General features: G+C 34.1%; 1 protein-coding gene across 2 annotated transcripts in view; it reads left to right on the top strand.

The window, feature by feature from the left end:
- LOC144978537 (transforming growth factor-beta receptor-associated protein 1-like) overlaps positions 1 to 23,128 on the top strand; it is a 31,089-nt gene extending 7,961 nt beyond the window's left edge. For both annotated transcript variants that reach the window (XM_078924731.1, XM_078924729.1), the window contains exons 7-22: positions 509 to 643; positions 1,794 to 1,954; positions 2,444 to 2,576; positions 3,101 to 3,196; positions 4,910 to 5,014; positions 5,371 to 5,562; positions 6,556 to 6,749; positions 9,245 to 9,313; positions 10,213 to 10,285; positions 11,985 to 12,119; positions 12,889 to 12,989; positions 14,157 to 14,268; positions 14,680 to 14,840; positions 15,704 to 15,776; positions 16,202 to 16,392; positions 17,679 to 23,128. In XM_078924731.1, coding sequence (XP_078780857.1) covers positions 509 to 643; positions 1,794 to 1,954; positions 2,444 to 2,576; positions 3,101 to 3,196; positions 4,910 to 5,014; positions 5,371 to 5,562; positions 6,556 to 6,749; positions 9,245 to 9,313; positions 10,213 to 10,285; positions 11,985 to 12,119; positions 12,889 to 12,989; positions 14,157 to 14,268; positions 14,680 to 14,840; positions 15,704 to 15,776; positions 16,202 to 16,392; positions 17,679 to 17,820 — 2,073 coding nt within the window. In that variant the 3' untranslated portion in view covers positions 17,821 to 23,128. The remainder of the gene's footprint in view (positions 1 to 508; positions 644 to 1,793; positions 1,955 to 2,443; positions 2,577 to 3,100; positions 3,197 to 4,909; positions 5,015 to 5,370; positions 5,563 to 6,555; positions 6,750 to 9,244; positions 9,314 to 10,212; positions 10,286 to 11,984; positions 12,120 to 12,888; positions 12,990 to 14,156; positions 14,269 to 14,679; positions 14,841 to 15,703; positions 15,777 to 16,201; positions 16,393 to 17,678) is intronic.
- Positions 23,129 to 23,361: the final 233 nt, after the last annotated feature.

The raw sequence follows: 23,361 nt of genomic DNA, 5'->3' as shown, positions 1-23,361 counted from the left end.
TCTTCAAATTAAAGGGTTTTTTAAATATATTCTTTTTTAAATGGCGTCCAGGTAGCTTTACCTTTTTTAAATGTGGGAAAGCTCATTTGTCTTTTTCTTGCTAAAGAAAGTCCAAGCCAAGTGTTTCATATTAAACTTTATAATCTTAAAAATGATTTTTTTTTTTTTTTATGCCGTCCAGGTAGCTTTTTTCCTTTTTAAAATGTGGGATAGCTCACTTGTCTTTAAAACGGACCAATGATTCTATTTTATTTTTCATCCCCAACAATGTTTTTAAACTGCTTCTTTATTCTTGGATATATCATCCCAGTTGTGTATTGCCTTTTGAAAGGAATTAAGATTCTATAATTAAGTATAATTGTTTTGGAATTTTGTTAAAATAATTTTGTAAGGCTTGTCCCATATCTTTATTTTTATAATTCACTTTAGTCTTTGAATTTTAATGAAATTATTTTTGTGAATCTTGAACTCAATTGAAAATATATATTTTTTTTTGTTCTACATTCAGGGTGTAGATGGAGTAATTGCCTGTGTCGCGATGAGTTCCCAGTATTGTATGGTCGATACCAACAATGGACAAATCACAGAATTATTTCCTATTGATACAGAGCATGTCAACCCCATCATAAAACGGATCAGCAAGGCAAGCATTAAGTCTAGATGCAAATCTTTTACTTTTGAAAGTTTTGACAAAATACCCATGAGTAAATTTGTTTGATTTCTGACCAGTCATCGAGACACCTATGGAAAAGAACACAGCAGAAACCAGTGGCAGTGACAGTAGGAGAGGAAATAGGAAAAAGACAATGGGGGTGGATTGGAAACACCCTTAGTAACAATGACTCCACTATAACAAAGAAAGTATTGGACTGGAACCCTCAGGGCAGAAGATCAAGGGGAAGGCCACGAGGAACATGGTGAAGAATTAAAGAAGCTGATATACAGAGAAGTGATAAGACATGGAATGAGATAAAAAAGTTAGCTCAGGATAGAGAAGGATGGAAACTGTTTGTCTGTGGCCTATACCCTGACCCAGGGTGACAAAGGCAATGATGATGATGGTGATGATGATCGAGACACTTCTTTGTAGTTTTCATTTTAGATTACATATTTTTTTAGTAGTCCTTGGAGCCATTAAGCCCAAGGAGCCAAAGTTTATCAGGTTTCTATAGTGTGAAACAGACTATAGCAAAGTACTTTCCACCACATCTAACAGACCCAGCTACCCTTTCACTGCTAGGTAGACAGGGGGTCAGAAAAAAATCTTGACTGTACCTGGGATCGATCTTGGTCCCCTAGAGTGTGAAGCGGGTGTTCTACCAACTGAGCTAATGGGACCCCCATTAGGCTACACATACTGTGCGTGAATTCTCTATTTTATACAGGGACTATATCTAACTTATAATCTTTCATAAGTTAATTATATGGAATACTCATAGTTGTTTAAATAGTGGAAGAAGCAGCAGCAAAAGTAGCAGTTGCTGGTACAGAAGTTGAATTATAATTTTGTTGTTGCTGTTATTTTTTTTTTTTTGGGGGGGGGGGGGGGGGGGGGGGGGCTAAAATTGACCTATTTAGCAACGAAGATTTGTTTTCCCAACAATGAAGAACTTCTAACTACATTTTCGCTTTAAACAGAAAATAGTATGTGTCGTTTATGTCGTGAATAAAAAACTGCTTGTTTAAGTTGATCACTGAACTAGTCTTTTTTCAATAAGATCCTTTTATCTCATTAGAAGGTTCACACTCATACTTTTGTTGTAATTTTAAAATAATTTTATTCCTACAATCAGGAGGAATTTCTCCTGAACGGCCCAAATGCTTTAGGAATATTTGCCACCTCTGCTGGAATGTCTCAGCGGCCTCCCATGCAATGGTCGGATAGTTTGGTTGGTGTGTGTTATGTTCATCCCTACATTCTCGCTGTTAATGATGAATTCATTACAATTCACAGGTTGGTAAATGGATAAAATGATAAATGATTTTTAACACAGGTTTGATAACTTAGAAAACCTGGATCGTTAATTAAGGCATTTATATAAGTTCTGAGATAAAAGTCAATTTTAATTATTGAAGAATGCACATGAAAAAAAAATAAAAAAATTTAATAAATAACTCAGAAATCTGCATATCATGCGACGCTATAAGATGTCACTAGTAGTATTTGCTCCATATTATGTATTGTCGTGATTTCTATAATGCAATGTGCTGCAGAGCACGATTAACGATTAGGCGCTATTATTTATTATTATTTATTAATTTATTTATTTATTTATGGAAATACAGATAATTCATCAACTCTAGAATTAAAGTACTTTTTTGATAGTAGTATTCTTGATGTCTTCTTGTTACTTTACTTACTTCAAGTTGGTTGGTAATATGATATAAATATATATATATAGTTGACATTTCAACCCCAGCCCATGGTCTCACTGTTTTACAGTATTTTAGATCAGCAACAGAAACAAGCCATCCAATTCCAAGGTGGAATTTTTCTAGGAGATTTTGATGGACGTATCTTTGTAGCTTCAACAAAGGAGATTTATGCTCTGGTGCCCATTCCATTTGAAAAACAGGTTGGTTTTGCTATGTGTGAATAAGGGATGAAAGAACACCACTTGGCGGGGCTCCCGCTCTCCAGTAGTGGGCAGGGAGGCACTTACTGTGTCTTCTCTCCTCCTACATCCGTTTTCCAATTGCTTTCTGTCTTTGTCTTGGAATGAGATTACTTAAGTTTTGTCATGAGCCTGGCTCTAGTCCTTGGCTGGGAGGGAAACAGTCGAATGCATAGTTATAGTTTTGGGAGATGATATTTTGTTCCTTCTAAATCATCTCTCTGTTAGGTCTTTACGGTCTTACAAAACTGAGGAAATGCAGGCATTTTCAACATGCTCAATAATGGTAATTTTCATCATGTTATTTAATGCTCTATTTCCATTCTCTTTATTTTGTTTTCTATTCATGAGTTGTATATCTGAATGTCTTACATTCATTGCAGTCTAGAATTCAATGAGTTATCTTAGTAATGATAGTAGTGTTGTAATCACAGGCTAAGTCTGTTGATATTTTTCATTTGCATGCAATCTTTTTAAAAAACCAGATCCAAGCCCTTCTCAGTGATAAAAGAGTGACAGAAGCATTGGACTTGGCCAAGAATGCAAACAAGACAGGAATGAATAGAGACAAATTTGTTAAGGTAATTATAGAGTGACTCTAAAGGAAAACGAAATTTTATAATTATTATACGATATTATAAGTAAGTAGAGCTATTTGACCCATGGAACCGGAGTTTATCCCGGTTTCTATAGTTTGATACAGTCAATAGCAATTGCTTGGTACCCTTTGGATATGGCGCTAGTCTATGGCAAAATACTTTCCACCAGATGTAACAGATCCCAACTACCCAATCACTGCTCGGTGGACAGGGAAGAAGGGGGGGGGGGGGGGGCTTGATTGCACCTGTGATCGATCTTGGTCCTTTTATTTGTGAAGGTATTGGGACTCCCAAGTTATTAGTAAAGCTGTGGTTAAAGAATTGAAAAAGTGTGTATGAAACAATGCCAGACAAAGAAGAAAGAAAAATACAAGAGAGAAAAAACCATCCCTATGGTTGCAACATGTTTTCCAAAGCTTTTTTCATTACCCTTGTCGACTAATGCAACGAAGGGGCAGCGTGGCTCAGCAGTACGGTCTTTGCTTCGTACCAGAAAGTTACCGAGTTCGATCACCCACCGCTGGGCTGTGTGGCCTCGAGCAAGTCATCCCACCCTAGCTCAATATGCGGCGCTACCCTGCCGCTGACACCTGAGTTATTCCAGTCTTCTCTTGGAATAGACCTGAGAGAGAAAAATTACCCTATGGGATGAATAAAGGGCATTATATAATGCTGTTTGTTTCATGACGATCCTTACAAACTAATAAATTTGTCAGTTAGAGCCATTAGGCCTATGTAGCTAGAGTATATTCTGTTTTCTGTGATTGGTAATTGAAACAGATAGTAGGAAAAGCTACTTAGTTATTCTTTAGGTAGGAAGTTGGTATATCAGAAAATATTTTAAATCAGATCTAACTTTGGAAAAGCTCCTCAACCATGGATGGTCAGAAGAGACCGATATAAATTCCACCTCGACACAAACTTGAACTTGGTTTATTTGCATATGATTCAATTGATTTACCAACTTAGTTTAAGTGCCTCAGTTGCATCACTGTTTGTTTTTCTTTTTTTCTTTGAAAAAAAAAAAAAAATCCTCTAATATTCTCAAGCTTGAACATACATTGCCAGAGAATAAGTTTTGAAAAATGTATATGTTTAACCTTTTTTAAGACACACACACACGTACACACTCACTAATGTGACATGTATTCATTGCACACCACTGATTTTAAGTCTTTTGTAAGAATGAAATGATACCACTACAGTGAATGATTTAAAGGTGCAATTTATTTCTCTTTTTTATGTTTGTTTTTTTGGAGGGGGGGGGGGGTTGTTTGTCTTTGTTTTGTTCTCAGTCTTGAGTTCGAGCCTTGCTCTGCGCATAGACAAGTCCTTGGAAAAAAATTTTTACTCACATTCTTTCACTGTACTCAGGTGTAAAATGAGTACCTGATCGTTAACAGCGTTGTCTCTGTCCAAGAGTAGATTGTAATATCGCCTAACAGGCATCATGTCTCATTCTACATATTACGTATTGGTATTGGCCAGGGATCCATTGTATAGCGCTTTGAGCACGTTTAGTGGATTTTGCGCAATATAAAAGCTCAATTTAAAAAAAAAAATTTTTGTTTCTTTACTTGCCTTTTTGTACGATTTTGATTTTTTGCAATTATGATAAAAAATGCTGTCAATTGTTACCAGAGAGATCTCAGGCCTTTTAACTTATTTTGTAACTGGTTGTGCTCCCTTTCTCAGATGTTCAAAAGAATTCAACAGCAAGCAGCTTTTATTGAATTTTCACAACAGCATTTTGATGAGGCATTACAGTTGTTTAAAGAGAGTGGTATTGACATCAGAGAAGTAAGTGGAAATAGTGTTAATTTTCAACTTTCCAGATGAAAAGAATAGTCATTAAATAAGAGGGGGGGGGGGGGGGAGAGAGATTGTGTGCTTGCTTCCTTATTGTATAAAAAATGTATGTGGGTGTGTATCATATTAATTGTTAGTGATTTTTATGAATTGATAATGTCTCATCATCCACTATCCTTTTTTTTTTATCGTAAGTCATCTTTTAACTTGTTTTTTTTTCTCCACTCTTAACCTTAGTTTTCCCTATTTATGTATACAATCCCAATGAAGACCAATTTTTAATTTTGTAGATTGTGTTGTGAATGGAAACATTTAAAGCCTAAGAATTATTAATCTGTATCTATCAGATTATCAGCTTGTATCCCCGTTATTTGCCGACCAACAGTTCTTTCACACGCTCCGTCCCACCCCTTCACGACATTGCCGATATCAATATGTTGGCAAAGTCAGATGAGGCAACCAAGACATTGTACAAAACCTTCCTGCAAGATTTCTTGGAGGACATTAGAGGAACAAATATAGCACACGGTTATAAAAAGGTGGGCAAGGAATTTATTCTTAATATATGCACAGTGGAATCTCCATACTCATTACTTCATCTTTTCTCTCTTTCCCTCCCTCTCCCTCTCTCTCTCTCTCTCTCTCTCTCTCTCTCTCTCTCTCTCTCTCTCTCTCTCTCTCTCTCTCTTTCTCCCTCTCTCTCTCTCTCTCTCTCTCTCTCTCTCTCTCTCTCTCTCTCTCTCTCTCTCTCTCTCCCCTGCACGCACACACATACACACACACACACAAATTTTTATATATAATATTTTAACTATAATGCCAATGTAATAGTAATATCACATATTTCCTTTTCTCGTTCACCTGAAGAAGGCCAAAGGCCAAAACGTCGTTTATTTTGTTTTGTATTTATAAGAGTCATTTTTACTCCCTTTATTTTACTATAGAATCTTAAAGTACATTCTTAAAGTAAACTTCTTCTTAAAGTCAACACAGGACCTCATTTTCTGTTCTTTATTAAAGTGATTTCCATTGATAATGAATAAAGTCAACCTTGCTTCAAGTCAACTAATCTTTCTGGTCTGGCGGTGTTAGCTTCATCAGGATTCCACTGTATATTCAACATTCATAGGGGAAACATACAAACAGCTTTATATCTAATAGTCAAACCATGTACTTAAAAAAAGAAATCAAAAGGATTTGCTTATTTGTTACAGGGTATGTTTTTCTGCTCAAAGCTCGAAGAAATGAATAACAATGAAATTGAAATTAAGCTTCAATTTAATAAACGAAAACAGATAATGTGGACTTTTGTTTGATGAATTATCTATATTCTTTCGTGGAATTGCCTAGGTTATGGTATCTTATGTTGGAAGGGCATCATTAAAAAAAAAAAAAATTTGCTCTGCATTGTGTGGATACTTTTATTGCTGATATGATACTTTGTGAAACTTGTCGCTTACGAAAATAAGTGAAATCAACGATGATTTAACTGGAATTAATGAAATAAAAGATATCTTCCATTATGTCGTCAGGAATTAGATATAGCCTTACTCAAGTTGTATGCAGAGTCTTCTCCGGACAAACTGTTTGACCTCATCTCAGTTGACACTGGATGCGACCTCAATGATTGTGTGGAGTGGTTGGAACGATTTGGGCGTTTGCATTCCCTAGCCTTGTTGTATCAGAGACATGGAGAAAATGACAAGGCCTTGAATATTTGGACACGGTGAGACATGTTTCTTCTCTCTCTTATTGTGTGTCCTGAATAATAATAATAATAATAATAATAATAATAATAATAATAATAATAATAGTAATAGTAATAATAATAATAATAATAATAATAATAATGATAATAATAATAATAATAATAATAATAATAATAATAATAATAATAATAATAATAATAATAATAATAATAATAATAATAACAACAATCTTTATTGTCCAAATAGGCAATTATTGTTAGGTTACAGCTCTAGTAATAGGTGAAAAAAGTAATTAAAATAGTGGTAATAATGATGATAATAATACTGCTAGTAATGATATAATAATAATAATAATAATATAATAATAATAATAATAATAATAATAATAATAATAATAATAATAATAATAATAATAATAATAATAATAGTAATAATAATAATCATAATAATAATAATAATCATAATAATCATAATCATAATAATAATAATCATAATCATAATAATAATAATCATAATAATAATAGTAATACTAATAATGATAATAATAATAATAATAATGATAATGATAATGATAATAATAATAATAATAGTAATAATAATAATAATAATAATAATACTAAGAAGAAGAAGAAGAAGAAGAAGAAGAAGAAATCAGGTTTAAGCCAGAATTGTTTAGAAGCTAAATAATATAGGAATTTGATTTAGTTCATATGATGATTTCATTTCTTGGGGAGGGTGACAATAATTTCTATACGTACAAAAAGTTACACATTTATATATCTGATTATTTCAATTTGAAATTTTCTTATCAGCATCTGGTTCAAACCGACATAAAACCAGTTGGGAGCCGTGGGTCACATTTGGCCATGACTCCGAATTTATTTAATTCTAACCTAAAGCAGATTACGCCCTACTCTCTAACGCCGTTTACGAGTGATGCCAAATCTTGAAGATTGCCAAAAACACACTCAGAATTTTCAGCATTGGATGTAGACGTGGAGCAATGGCTGATAGTGTTCTGAAAGACAGATGAGATATTAATGGCGTAGTTGCAAACGACATCCATGGCCAGGTTTGAGACTTCTATGCGTTCATTGGGCTTTGTCATTGGCGGACATTCTGAATCTGATGATGGGGTCTTCTTGAGAAACGAGGATCCTATATTCAATTGACTAACGAAAGTGCTTCTGTCATTGGCTACACAGCTGAGCTCTGTCTTCTCAGTTATGTTGAAATTTATTTTTGTTTAAATTGAGCTTACATATAGTGCAATATCCATTAAATGTGCTCAAAGCGCTGTACAAGGGGTCCCTGGCCAACCGCAACATTTAACATTTAGGATGGGACATGACGCCTGCTAGGCAATATTTCAAATTTTTCGGACAGAGACAACACTGTTAATGGTCAGGTACTCATTTTACATCTGAGTACGGTGAGAGAATATGATTAAAGAGCTTTCTCTAAGGACTCAACTATGTACCAAGCGAGGCTTGAACCCAAGACCTTCCGATCCGAAAGCGAGTGTACTACCACAAGACCACAAATACTTCTTTTTCATGTTTACATTTGCATATGAATGGAGGGCGTCCTGATTGGATTTATCTTTACTTTATAAAAACATGATTTGAAAAAGTTTTCCTCTAAATTGATATATGTTTACATTTTCATGTCAGAGAGAAATAACACAGAACCACGATTTTACATTTCTTTTGTTTGTAAGATTGATCTTACAATCCTCATCTTCTGCTATTGTTTGTTGCTGCCGCTGCTACCACTACTATTCATCATCATCATCATTGCCTTTTTCACCTTGGGTCAGGGTATAGGCCACAGACAAACAGTTTCCATCCTTCTCTATCCCGAGCTACCTTTTTTTATCTCATTCCATGTCTTATCACTTTTCTGTATATCAGCTTCTTTAATTCTTCTCCATGTTCCTCGTGGCCTTCCCCTTGACCTTCTGCCCTGAGGGTTCCAGTCCAATACTTTCTTTGTTTTTACTATTATGCAACAACAATTACTACTACTACTATTACTACTACTACTACTACTATTACTACTACTACTACTACTACTACTACTGCTGCTGCTGCTGCTGCTGCTACTACTACTACTACTACTACTACTACTACTACTACTACTACTACTACTACTATTACTACTACTACTACTACTACTACTACTACTACTACTACTACTACTATTACTACTACTACTACTACTACTACTACTACTACTACTACTACTACCACGACCACTACCACTACTCCTACTACTACTACTACTACTACTACTACTTCGTCTTCTTCTTCTTCTTCTTCTTCTTCTTCTTCTTCTTCTTCTTCTTCTTCTTCTTCTTCTTCTTCTTCTTCTTCTTCTTCTTCTTCTTCTTCTTCTTCTTCTTCTTCTACTACGAGCTGTTTCCAAAAAAAAGGTAATTATTTAGACTTAAGCAGTGTTGTTGAAATGTATAAATTACTTCTATGTAGAATTTGTTTGCCTTTCTTTGCAGGTTAGTGGATTCTGACACCCCAGATTCATCCTTTCCTGGCCTTGGTTTTGTTGTAGATTTTCTTTCAAAGTAAGTTGGTTTTAAAAATTTTTTTATTTTAAACTTCTTTAAACTTTAAATTATAAAAAAAACCAAAACAATTCCAAAATGCATACAGTAAAGAAGGAGATGGGACTGGATTCGTTAAAGAAATAAGTATCTTGTTAAAAAATGCAGATACAATTTCTTAACAGTTATACTTTATTTATCTGTACTCATGTTCCCCAACGCATCATTACGATTGCAAGTCTTTGTCAGGAAATCAGATAGAGGATTCCAATTCTCTTTCAATTCTGATATGGGAGAATACAGGGATTGCTCCATCAAACCCTACTAAATGCTCGTCAATGAATTAGGCATTGGCAGTTTATTATCATTTTTCAATAATTAATAACCTTTATTACATAGCTGCCAACCAGTACGATAAATTCGTACTTAGTACGATTTGGCCAATCCAGAGAAAGAAAAAAAATCCAGAGAAAAAAAGAAGAAAATCTGATAAAAATTTATCTTGGGAGAAAATTTTCGCCACAAAGGAGGTTGTTAAGCCCAAGCCTCAGTAATCTGCTTCTGTCACCACCTCCCCATCACTTATGCCTACCCAGTATGATGATAAAGGTAAGGTTCTCTTAGTATTACAGTTCTGACCATTCTAGTACATTAATAAATATGCCATTTTAAGACATGAATTGGGCATCTGCGCCGCACCGCGTATAATAATACGTTTTTGCATTTTGAAAAGTTGGCAGCTATGTTATTAAATGACATCGCAATGTTTATGCTCCCAGATAGTAATTTAAATTACAATCTAGTTATTTTTCAATAATTTAATGAAATGAAATATTGTGTTATGCTTTCAAATATTGATTTAAATCAAATGCTATATTTGCTCAGTCAGAATAATTTGTTTTCATTGATTATTTTTTCAGACTTACAGACTATGAACTTTTATGGAAGTATGTCGATTGGGTTTTAGAAAAAGACCAAGAATTAGGGGTTAAGGTCAGTTGGTAAATCAAAGTATTGTTATTGAAAATCTTCAGCCAGGGAATAAAGAAAAAAATTGCTTCAAAAATAAAACATTTTAAGCTATTTTTGACCCCTTGTGTGCAGAGTTGGACTTTGTTCTTAGCTTCGTAACTTATCATTTTTAACAAGACAGCAGTATCAACGATTTGACTCAGGCTCCCATTACACCCTGAGTCACATCATGCTCTTCTCATTCTCTCTCTCGACTTCACACTTTTTCTGAATCTTATTCAACCCAATATCGGAGCTATTCCATTTGTGTCCTCTATGTTTATATTTTACCATATCTTGTTTCATACAGAGGATGGTGGATAGCTTAATGTGCTCACCAATTATAGAGACGTTGTGGGTTTTGTTGTGGTCCCCATGGAAGTCGAGAGTGAGAGAGAGAAGTGCATGATTGGTTCTAATTTTGAAAGCCATATTTTTGTTTGGCTGGATAGTTCAGTCGGTTGTACGACAGCTCACTGTCCTCTCTCTTCCGGCCAGGCGGAGGGTGTCATGTCAATTGGATCCTGAGTTTGGCACTGACCCTGTGACTTTTTATTCTCTGTTTTCATCTGGCACTTCTCCATACCCTATTTTTCTCATTGTTATTGATGTTATGATGAAATGGATAAAATCTCATAACAGGAATTTTAAAAATCAAAATTGTGATTTTATTTTACACAATATCAACTAAATTCAGGGGTGCCAAATGTCTAGTTTTTCTGGCTTTTTCCATTTTATTTATTTATTTTTTTCCACAAATCAGTTAACACCTGATTTTCCTGTCTCCAAGAAGGACACTGAAAGTCCCTTCTTCTTAACACAGAAATAATATTATTGGAGTTGATGCAACAAAGCCCCCCCCACCCCCCATACACTTCCAAAGGAAAGGGGAAAGTTAAGAGAAATGTTTTTGTTTTTTTTCTCAATTACAAGGTTCATTGTAGGTGAGATGTGCTGCTCTGCTCGTTTCCAAGATTTTTTTTTTTCAAAAATGTAAATGCTCTAAGGGTTTTAAAGGGGATCCTAAACTAACAGCAACATTTAACTTGTAGGACGATACATAATACTTGTATGGAACCATTACAATTTTTTTCTTCGACAGAGACAATGCTGTTACTGGCCAGGTAGTCAATATAGACCTGAGTGCGGTAAGAGAAAAAGAGCCTTTTCCAAGGACTCAACTTAAAGCTGCCCAAAGTACGGCTATGTGGTCTTGTGGTATGACACTCGCTTTCGGATCGGAAATTCATTGGTTTGAGCCTCGTTCGGCGCATGAGTCCTTGGAATAGGCTCTTTACTCACATTCTCTCACCGTACTCAGGTGTAAAATGAGTACCTGGCCGTTAACAGCGTTGTCTCTGCCCAAAAAAATTATAATATCGCCTAACAGACATCATGTTAAGTGTTGCTGTTGGTCAGTGACCCCTTGTAAAGTGCTCTGAGCACCTTTAGTTGATATTGCGCTATATAAAAGTTCAATTTTTATTTTTTTTAAAGCTCAAAAAAGCTCAAAGTGGGATTCAGATAATGTGAGAAATTTTTACAGGAAATTTGAACATGTTTAAAGGGTCAGAGTAAATCAAATGATTATATTGTCTTAATTTTCGTTTTAAAAAATATTTGAGCAGGATAAAGCTATTGATGTTTTAATCATAATTCTGCCAATAACTATTTTATGCAGATATTTACGGAGAGGCCATCGTCAGAGGCTCCATCAGAAAGACTTAGGCCTGAGACAGTGGTGGACTATCTGCATAGATTTCCAAAAGCTGTTATAACTTACCTGGAGTATCTTGTCTTTCAGAGAAGGCTTGAGGTAAAAATTGTCAATTTTCAATTTTTTATTCTTTTTTTTCCTTCCAATTTATGGTCTTAGTCTTAATGACAAAGATTATATCCTTTCTCTGAAGTTCTGATAATCCTTCACTATTTATAAATAGTAGTGGTGGGCAGTGTGGCTCAGCAGTAGTCTTTGCTTCGTACCTGAAAGGTACCGAGTTCGATCTAGTCTTCCCTTGGAATAGACCTAAAGAGACAAATTTCCCCTATTGGATGAATAAAGGGAAATTTTTAAAATTATTTTTAAGGGAAGAAGTGCAATTTTGTATATTTCGTTATGAGATATACACTTTGATAAACTTTACGAATTTCAAAACTTATTTAAGCAACAACACTTATTCTTAGTATGACTGTTCGTTTAAATACCATTTGGGAAATGATTTTTTAACAAATTTATTTACTTTTTTATTCATTAATTTATTCAGTCACTTTTTAAGTTAAAAAATTCTCGTTATTCAACCCATAGGGGAAATTGGTATATAGGATCTATTCCAAGGGAAGACTGGAATAACCCTGGCATCAGCCATTCAGCGAGGTGACTTGCTCATGGCCACACAGCACAGTGGTGGGTGATTGAATTTGGTACCATTCGGGTATGAAGCAAAGACCGTACCACTGAGCCCCTTATTTATGGTGTTATATAGAATTAAATTATTTTTTAATTTCTCATCTGCCTAAAGAGTCCCCTGATTTTGAAGGAGAAAAAAAAGTTTCATTTGAATATATTGATTTGTTTTGTATTACAGAAAGAGAAATATCACACTCACCTCGCAGTCTTATACCTGGAATCTGTACTCACTTTGATGAAGGATAAGGAATGTAGAAAGGAAGATATAGACATGGCAAGGTGGGAAGGAAATAGTTTAGCTTTAAGCACACTTAATACGATTTAATCTTAATGCTGTGTGTGCGCTGTAGTCTTCAGAGCAGTAAGGCCCTTGGAACTGAAGTTTATATAGGCCTTGGAGCTGAAGTTTATATAGGCCATGATTATTATTATTATTATTATATTATTATTATTATTATTATTATTATTATTATTATTATTATTATTATTATTATTATTATTATATTATTATTATTATTATTATTGTTATTATTATTATTATTATTATTATCATCATCATCATCATCATCATCATCATCATCATCATCATCATCATCATCATATCATCATCATCATCATCATCATCATCATCATTATTATTATTATTATTATTATTATTATTATTATTATTATTGTTCTACTGGTTGCCCTTTTTCTATTGGTTCATGAAGTTTATTTTTCTTCCTTATTAAAAAAAAAAATAAATCAAACCACTTTTTCAACCTTGGAAGGAAAATTATTCTGTATTAGATCAACTCCGATTTCAAGGCCTATTTAGTATTTTTTAGGTGGACTGATTGTATTGAAACATTTTCTCTTCCATAATATACATATTTATATTTTTTTCTTTTACAATCTTGTGTTTGAATAAACACGTTAATTGTTAAGTATAGATGTGGTGTTGTTATTTAGTAATCATCATTAACTAGATGTTTCTAAATGAGCCAATAAGATGGAGAGAAAGATAAAGAGATTAAAGTGACTCATATATAAGAGAACAAAACAAACAACGTTTCGGCCTTTGGCCTTCTTCAGGTAAACACGAAATATGTTATATGTATTACATTGTCATAATAGTTAAAACATTGTAGTTAGTCCTTAATATTTGTTTTGTTTTTGTTTTTTTTTGATGATCTGAAAAAGTGTTTATGAAACAGTACTAGACATAGAAGAGAGAAAAATACAAACAAAAATAAGACAAAAAAATCAGTCTGCATCAAGACATTCTTTTTTTTAAAGGCTTGCATTTTATCTGAATCTGCATCAATTGGTTCCAAGTTAGATGAAAGAAAGTGTGAACGATGTCTGTTAAAAATTGATTTTGTCAAGATGAAATGTTATTATTTAAAGACATTATTTTGAAAGGAAAAATAACGTAAATTTTCATTAAAATATTTTTTTTTTTAGATCGAAGCTCCGTCATATGTTACAGATGTCCAATCTATATCGTGTACAACTGATTCTTGGTAAAGCCAAGGAGACTGACATGAATGCTGAATGTGCCATATTATACGGAAAGGTGAGATCTGAGCCATAGATTGACGCTCGTTGTATGTTACTTGAAATAAAAGTTAATAAAATTTATTGATGATGATTCAGCAGTAGATAACATTTTGATTATATATATATATATTATATATATATATATATATATATATATATATATATATATATATATATATATATATATATATATATATATATATAATCAAAATGTTATATAATATAATAAGCATGATGATAATACAAATGTCAATCAGTGTATGGACCCATAATGGGAATTATTCTTGAGAAAAAAATAGTCCTGTCTTTGACATCACAACAAACATGAAGGTTGAAGATTGGACTGTTTTTGACTGCAAAGAGCGCAGCCTATCTGAAATTCAATCCAAATTAGTGGTATCTCTATTTCTGTTTTTTTTATTCACAGTTGGAGGAACATGACAAAGCCTTGCGGATATTAGTTCATAAATTGAAAGACTACGGATCAGCTGAAAACTACTGCCAAGTGAATTCACAAGGAAAGGACGATTCCTATAGAAAACGCCTTTACCACATTTTACTTAGTGTATACCTAGATGCAAATTATGAGTGAGTAATTTTTGTATTTGTATTTTTTTTTTTCTTTTACTGTCTTATTTGTCTTGCTGCTTTAGGTTTGTTTAATTTTTTTTGTGTTTGTTTATTTGCTTGTTTTGTCTCCTTTGTTATTTTTTTCAAAAAGCAGAACTTGAAAAAACACAAAACCCATTAACCTCTCATCTTCACAAGAACAGGCAGTCAAATATTTGTTTAATTTTTTTTGTGTTTGTTTATTTGCTTGTTTTGTCTCCTTTGTTATTTTTTTCAAAAAGCAGAACTTGAAAAAACACAAAACCCATTAACCTCTCATCTTCACAAGAACAGGCAGTCAAATATTTGTTTAATTTTTTAGTTTAATTTTTATTCATGTTTAACTGATACGGCTATGATATGAGGTCTTGTGGTATGACACTCGCTTTCAAATCCGAAGGTCCTGGGTTTGAGCATCACTCAGCGCATAGTTGAGTCCTTGGAAAAGGCTTTTTACTCAAATTCTCTCACTGTACTCAGTGTTAACAGCATTGTATCTGTCGCGGAAAAAAGTTGTATTATTGCCTAACAGCCGTCATGTCTCGTTCTAAATTGTAAAAAACACATTTTTTAAAAAGGTTGAACATTAAAAAAAAAAAATGCAAGTCTTTATCAGTCTGATACTTTGCTTTTTAAATCAAAGCTCTTCAGAAATAGTTAATTAATGTCTAGAAAAATCTGTTTTATGGGTCTGGGGTATTGTTTTTTAGAAGCTTTGAAATGTAGTTGCCAAGGGAATAGATTTATTGAATCATGCTGTAAATTAGAAGGAATATTTATTAGAAGGCTTCGAGTCATTTTGAAATATATTACACGGATACTCTTTCTCCCCATCTTTTCAGACGTAGAGATATCCTTGTAGCTCCTGCAATGGCCTTGCTAAACAGCTCTGTGGCAGACTTTGACAGTATTAAGGTAAAACTATTACAATTATATATATATATTATATTTTTTTTTTTCATTTTAAATGTTTGAATACTACAGGCGAAAAAAAAGACACGTGTTACACTAACTCTATTTTGAGAGAACACAATTTTAGATAAAGGAAAACTTTTACTCTGTAATGGTTTTTAAAAATTGTTCCTTTTCTCTCTTGATCATGGTATTGGTGCCCTTCTTCAGTAAATTCATATTTTGATATCAAACTTTAATAAATAAATGATATGCTAATGATAATTAATAAAAATTGATTTTGTTACCTGTTATTTGTCCGTGGTCTTCTATTGTATCTACCATATTAAAGCATTTACGCAAATGCAATATCTGAATATCTCTTCTCCTTTCCTTTTCCCCCCTCTATTTGAATGTTATTTTTTTTTCATATCCTTTCTCCATGGCAGGTTCTTCAACTTTTGCCAGATTCCTGGTCAGTCGGTCTCTTGTCTCAATTTTTAATGAGGACTGTCCGAAATAGTATGCATAAAAGTAGAACAACGCGCATTGAACGGATGATGGCCAGAGGAGAGAACTTACAAGTCAAACAGACTTTCATAGAACTTCAAAGAGACGCAATAATGATGAATGATGACAGGTATGTATACATAAGTGCCAGGTCCGCTCACTTTTCTGATTTAACAATTCTCCGCAAATGCCGCAGCATATTCAATGTCTCAATCATTTCTATGCTACATGTTTGTGTTGAGAATATTGGCTATTAAGCTTAAATGCCGGCCAGCTAAATGTGTGTGTTGAAACCTTGACCTCAAAAAGTCGGGGAGAGAAGGCTATAGTTAGACCAAGCTGTGAAGCGACTTTTTTGGGGTGGTGGATAGCTCATACAGTAGAGTCACGATCTCCCTGGCCAGGTGGAGTTTTCGTACCAGTGAGGTCGTGGTTTGAGCCCCCATCACCATCGCCGAGTTTTTATTCTCTGTTGTCTTCTGGCACTTTCCTACTCACTTTATTTCTTGTTATGTATGCATAAAGATAGGATGGGTCAGAAAAATATCTCGATTGCAGTCGGGATTGATACCAGCACTTTTGCATTTGAAGCCAGCACTCTATCAACCGAACTATGGGGATCCGCACATAACGAACATTTCTAATTATTAATCTTATGAATTTTAATAATCGAACTTCTGGTTGATTTTTGAGACTAGGTTGTGCGTCTATGTGGTCTTATGGTATGACACTCGCTTTCGTATCGGAAGGTCCTGGGTTCAAGCCTCGCTCAGCGCATAGTTGACTCCTTGGAAAAGGCTCTTTACTCACACTTTCTCACCATACTCAGGTGTATAATGAGTGCCTGGTCGTTAACAGCGCTGTCTCTGTCAGAAAAAAAAAGAAGTAATATTGCCTAACAGGTGTCATGTCTCATTCTATATGCTACGTGTTGCTGTTGGTCAGGGACCCTTTGTAAAGAGATTTGAGCATGTTAGTGGATGTTGTGCTATATAAAAGCTCAAGCCCAAGTTATTGTTTATTTAACTATTTTTCTTGCCATTCGGCAAAAAGTTCATAGTTGTGCATATTGCTTTATTAGTTTTGGGTTTTTTTCTGTTGTGATGTTCAGCTGCAACCCAATGCTGGAGTACAATCACAATCCTATACTGTGTAGTACAAGGCTGGAGGTTGGGTTTAAATAAATTCAAATGAGCACATTTTTTTTGCTTATACCTTGATTTGAATGACACAGACATTATATGGCTCCAAATATTTGTAAATACTCAGGTCGTGAATATGATTTCAATTAGTTGCAATTTTTAAATATTTTATTATATTATATTTTTAAAATTTTATTTTAGCTTAGTAATTGTTTTGATATTTTATGAAATATTATTATATTATTAAATTATGATTTGTTGTATTTTCCTGCAGGAGTTGTGCTGTGTGTAGCAGAACTTTCAACGATCCATCGTTTGTCCGATATCCAAACGGGGTGGTCACTCATGTCCATTGTGCCAAGAACAAATATATCTGTCCTGTCTCTGGACGACTTTTTAGTGTAGGCAGAAGATGACAGAGAGAATGAGAGAGATGTAGACATTTTAATGGTATGAAAAGTAAGAGTGAACGAACAGATTGTGTGTGTAGCTGTGCAGTGAAAACTGGTTTGACTGAAAAGGGCTAAATGGAAAACAAGATTGTGTTGGTTTTTTTCTGTGTTATTGATAACAACCACTTGATAAACTGCAAAAGCTTAACTCTAAATTATCAGCATCCTTTTTGTATGGTCAAAGATTGGAGACTCAAAGTGTGATTGGTTTGTTTCCTCTGTCATGGACTGATATTTTTACTCAAGGCCTGTAATTTGTATTGACGTCAAAGATGATACACAATTCCAATGCAAAGTGTAGTTTTCCACTTTATTACGATTATTATTATTATTATTATTATTATTATTATTATTATTATTATTATTATTATTATTATTATTATTATTATTATTATTTTGTATTGTTGTATCCACAAATAATGCTCAGAGGCGTTTTGTAATCGATTTCTGTTACCACAAAAGTACATTCATTCGATCACAAAATCACCACAACAGTAACACACATACAGTTCAAAGTTCACAGAGAATCACAATACTATTGGTTTTAAGATGTTGTTTAAAGACTGACAGACAGACTTTCACATTGTCGAGTTGTTTTAGGTAAAAAATTCCATACAAACGGAGCCAGCAGTGGGAAGGCAACTCAATGACAACAGACAATTATAACTCTGGTGTGGGTGGATGTGCAATGTCACCCACGGACTATAAACATGAATTGTGTCAGGGTAGTCTAGATGCTATAAATTCTTTTTCTTCTTCTTTTTCTTCTTCTTCTTCTTCTTCTTCTTCTTCTTCTTCTTCTTCTTCTTCTTCTTCTTCTTCTTCTTCTTCTTCTTCTTCTTCTTCTTCTTCTTCTTCTTCTTCTTCTTCTTCTTCTTCTTCCTCTTCTTCTTCTTCTTCTTCTTCTTCTTCTTCTTCTTCTTCTTCTTCTTCTTCTTCCTCCTCTTCTTTTTCTTCTTCTTCTTTTTCTTCTTCTTCTTCCTGCATATCTGCAAACCACCTGGGTGTATTGTCACAGACTTTTGTGTGCATGTTTGTATTTAGAGTGGCACAGTGGCGATTTTATCTCTGAACTGTTTAAGGTTTTCAGAGCTGGAGTGGAGTCGTGGATGAAGTCGACTGCATACCGTCCCTCTCACAGCCAGGCGGGGTTGTTGTATCAGAAAGGTCACAGGTTCAAGCCCCCATCGCTGCAAAATCTTTATTCTCTATGGTCTTCTGGCACTTTTCTACTCACTTTAATTTCTGTAATTATTTGTTATATTTGTTGGTTTTAATGTATTATGATTTGTAAACATTTGAGTGTATTCCTCTTGGCAGGACCCTGTGCTTGTCTCTGGATGAGACTTTTAGTTGATCTCAAACTAGGAATACTAATAGTTTGCCCTTGGAATCCACATCTGTGCCCTATTAGAACCAGCCCCCTTTGTCTTACTTTTCTCATGTGTTTTCAATTACAAATCTATAATTTTTTTACTACCCCATCTTCTTCGTTTTTACTGGCGCTGAAATGACCTAAACATGTCAAAAGCGCTGAAAAGCCCTTTAAAATTATTTTATTTTTTTAAACCCTTATATCCACTGCCATATTTACGTCTAACTGAACTGCAAATAGTTTGTCATTATTGCATGACACTCTTATAATGTCATTGATTTAGTAGTAGTTTAATTAATCAGAGACTTTACTTTATTTTCCTTGAGGGGAAGAAGATCCTAAAACAAATTTTTGTACTATAAAAAGGAACAAGCTTTTATCCACCCATTCATTGAAATGATAAGTGAAAAAAGTACTTTTCGTTTTCTCCTTACTTTTTAAGGGAGGGGGGGAGGGGGCAATTTTAAGTAGTCCTTCAGAGCCATTAGGCCCATGGAGCCGGTGTGTATCCTGGTTTCTGTAGCGTGAAATGGACATTAGCAATTGATTGCTTTCCTTTGGATAGGTCGCTAGTCTATCGCAAAGTACTTTCCACCAAATCTAATAGATTCAGCTATCCATTCACTGCTGGGTGGACAGGAGGGTCAGAAAGAAAAATCTCGACTGCACCCGGGATCAATCACAGTCCCTTTGCATGTGAAGCGAGTTCTCTACCAACAGAGGTATCAGGGGCAATGGCAAGGTAAAATTTGCTAACTGTCTGACTGCCTGCCATAGGCATGATATAAAAAGTAAAGAAAATTCTGAAAGTCTGAAAGAGACGCTTGAAAATGTCTTGTCAGCACAACACAGTAAGACCAGTTTCTTTACACACGGCTTTACATAAAGGGGGCGAAGTGGCAGAGTGGTTAAGGTATTGCACTGTGAGCCAGAAGGTCCCAGGTTCGAGCCCTGATTCAGGCACTTTTGTTTTTTTCCTTGGGCAAGATTATTAACCCCCAATTTGCTCACTTGGACAACATGGGTGAGTCCTGTTGACATCAAACATCTTGAAATATCTATATTCCTTTGTGAATGCAGAGGCAACGATATCATATGATGTCGTGTCGGAAGGGTGTAATTTTTTTTAACATAAAGTTTGCAGTATTTTCTACTTGTTCACATATGTAACCCACTGTGTCTCTAAACAAGTTTTATCTGGATGGGGTTCCCGACCTCCCATAGTGGGCAGGGAGATACTTGCTGTGTCTTCCATCCTCCTGTATGTTTTCAAGTTGTTTTCTTTTCTTGGAATGAGATTACTTAGTTTTGTCCTCACCCTGGCCCGAGTCCTTGGCTGGGAGGGAAACAGTCGGTTGTATAGTTATTGTTTTGGGAGATGATATTTTTCTCCTTGTAAATCATTTCTCTCTTATCTACTGTTATTTTTTTCTATTCTTAACATATGATTTGTAAACATTAGTGTATTCCTCTTAGTGGGAACTTGTGCTGATGTCCGGGTGAGACTTTTAGGGTGATCTCAAACTATGTGTACTGATAGCGTGCTCTTGAAATCTACATCTGTTCCCTATTTGAACCAATTCCCCTTTGTCTTACTTTTTCTTGGGTGCTTTAATTTTAATTGCAATTCTTTAACTTTTTACTATCCCATTTTCTACCTTTTTACTGGCGTTGATATGACCTTAATGTGTTGCAAGCACTGTAAAACACTTAAAGACAAAACAAAGCTCACATAATGAGGCAAAATCTGAAAAAAAATTAAAATAATATTTTTGTTTAACTGAGATACTGATAAGCCAAGTCTTGCCTATCACTTTCTATTAAATTTCTGTTGATTTCATCACCCAAAAGTATGTGTGATTGACTCGAGAATGTTATTTGACAATAGTTTTGAGTGCAATTTGCTAATCTCCATAATATAAACAAACCTGCATAAGAAATGGTGCTTTTTTATTATACTCACTATGTTACTCTCTTTTGTTGTTTTAGTTGTTATTTTTTAAATTTTTTGTATTATTTTGTTTTTCTTTTTGTTTTCTTATATTTCCACTGACTTAGAGAAAGTTTTGTTTAAATTCAGATTTTAGGTTTGTTGTAACTTTCTCTCTATCTTTGTCTTGGAATGAAATTACTTAGTTTTGTCTTGGTTCTGGACAGAGTTCTTAGCTAGGAGGGAAACAGTCAATTGTACATTTATAGTTTTGGAAGATGATTTTTTTTTCTGTAAGCGTCTTTATGTTATGTGTACTGTTAAATTTTTTGGGGTTTTATATATTTTGTATACATTTTAGTATATTCCTCTTATTGGAATCCTGTGCTCATGTTTAAGTGATACTTTTAGGTGATTTCAAACTAAGTACACAGACAATGTGATTTTGGAATGTGCATCTGTTCCTTATTTGAATCATTCTCCTTTGTTTTACTTTTTCTTGTGTGCTTTCAATTGTAAATCTGGATTTTTTTTGCACTGAAATGATCTAAATGTGTCGCAAGCGCCATAAAACCCTAAAACCAAAACAAAAGCATTCAGCAAATGTTGCTCAAGAATTATGATTGGATGTTGTGTCAGGACTAACTTGAATGAGAGTGTTTTGTCAAAATTTTTGAGAATCAGTGCTGCTTGCCCAAGAATGAATTGTGAATATCAAAGTCGAAATATGATTAAATTTTGTAAAATCAATAAGTAATTTTAAAGTTGTACTGTTATGTATATATAAAAATATATAGTTACAGTGGAATCTGCATAACGTCAACACCTCTTTTCTGGCAGGGTTCTTGACCTCCCATAATGGGCAGGGAGGTACTTAATGTGTCTTCTATCCCCCTATACCCGTTTTCCAAATCGCTTTCTGTCTTTGTCTTGGAATGAGATCACTTGGTTTTGTCCTGTCCAGTCAAATGTATGGTTTTGGGAGATGATATTTTTTTCCTTGTAAATCATCTCTGTGTTATGCACTGTACTATGTTTTGTTTACATATATATGATTTGGAAATATTTGAGTGTATTCCTCTACGCGGGGACCTGTGTGCTTGTGTCTGGATGAGACTTTTAGGTGATCTAAAACTGTGTATTTTGATACTGTGCTCTTTGAATCAACATCTTGGAACCAATTCCCCTTTGTCTTACCTTTTCTTAGGTGCATTAATTGTAATTCTAGAACTTTTTACTTTCCCATTTTCTCCCTTTTTATTTTCACTGATATGACCTTAATGTGTTGCATGCGCCGTAAAACCCTCAAAAACAGACAAACAAACAAGAATTCTTTTGCGTTCCAACTTTTCTGTTCTTAATCTAAGTGTGTTAATGGATAAAATCAACCTTGCTTTAAGTCAACCAATCAACCATATCTTTCAGGTATAGGGGTGTTGGATTTATCAGGATTCCATTGTCTATGCATTTGTGTCCTTTTAATAATAAAATGTTATAAAGTGATACTAAGCTGCTAGAATATGTGGACTGTACTGTAAAAATTAATAAACAAAAATGAATAGAACAGCTTCAAAAAATAATGAACTACCAAACATGGAACGTTACGTCCCTCTGTCAGCCAGCAACAAAAAAACAATAAAAACAGAAATGCATTTTTTAAAAATCCAGATCGACCACAGAGAAATCACAAAGCTAAATCTTATTGATATAACGCACAATGAACAACATTACCAAACATGTTATGCTGCCATTTATTATTTTTTGAAGCTATTCTTTTCATTTTTGTTTATCATTTTAAAATATTTTATAGTATATTTAATAAATTGTGTGACAATGCAGAAAGTGTGTACGTGCTTAAGCTGTATGTGCCAACGGTGGTAGTACAGTGCCTCATTTTGCATTTGCATATTCTATGTTATTTTATTGTGATCGCAACACTGCAAATACACTATTGTTTAAAAAATATATATATTTTTTGTTGTTCTTTGTTAATCTTTTTTCCCCTTATATTTTTTTTTCATTTTCTTCACTTCATGTCACTGTTATTTCATGCTACAAAGAGCTTTTATAAAGCACATTATCCACGAAATGTTCTCAAAGTTCTTTAAACTGGGTCGTAATGTAAGACAATGCCTGTGAAGTGCAGCAGTTATATATTTTTTCTGTGGAGATGTTGTTTCCAGCCTGGTACTCATTTTCA

This window comes from Berghia stephanieae, chromosome 8 (genome assembly GCF_034508935.2).
Source record: "Berghia stephanieae isolate SIO BIC M18660-M18661 chromosome 8, UCSD_Bste_1.3, whole genome shotgun sequence".
NCBI lineage: Eukaryota > Metazoa > Mollusca > Gastropoda > Nudibranchia > Aeolidiidae > Berghia > Berghia stephanieae.
The sequence above is the reverse complement of the archived record's forward strand: the minus strand, read 5'-3'. Positions and strand labels throughout refer to the sequence as shown.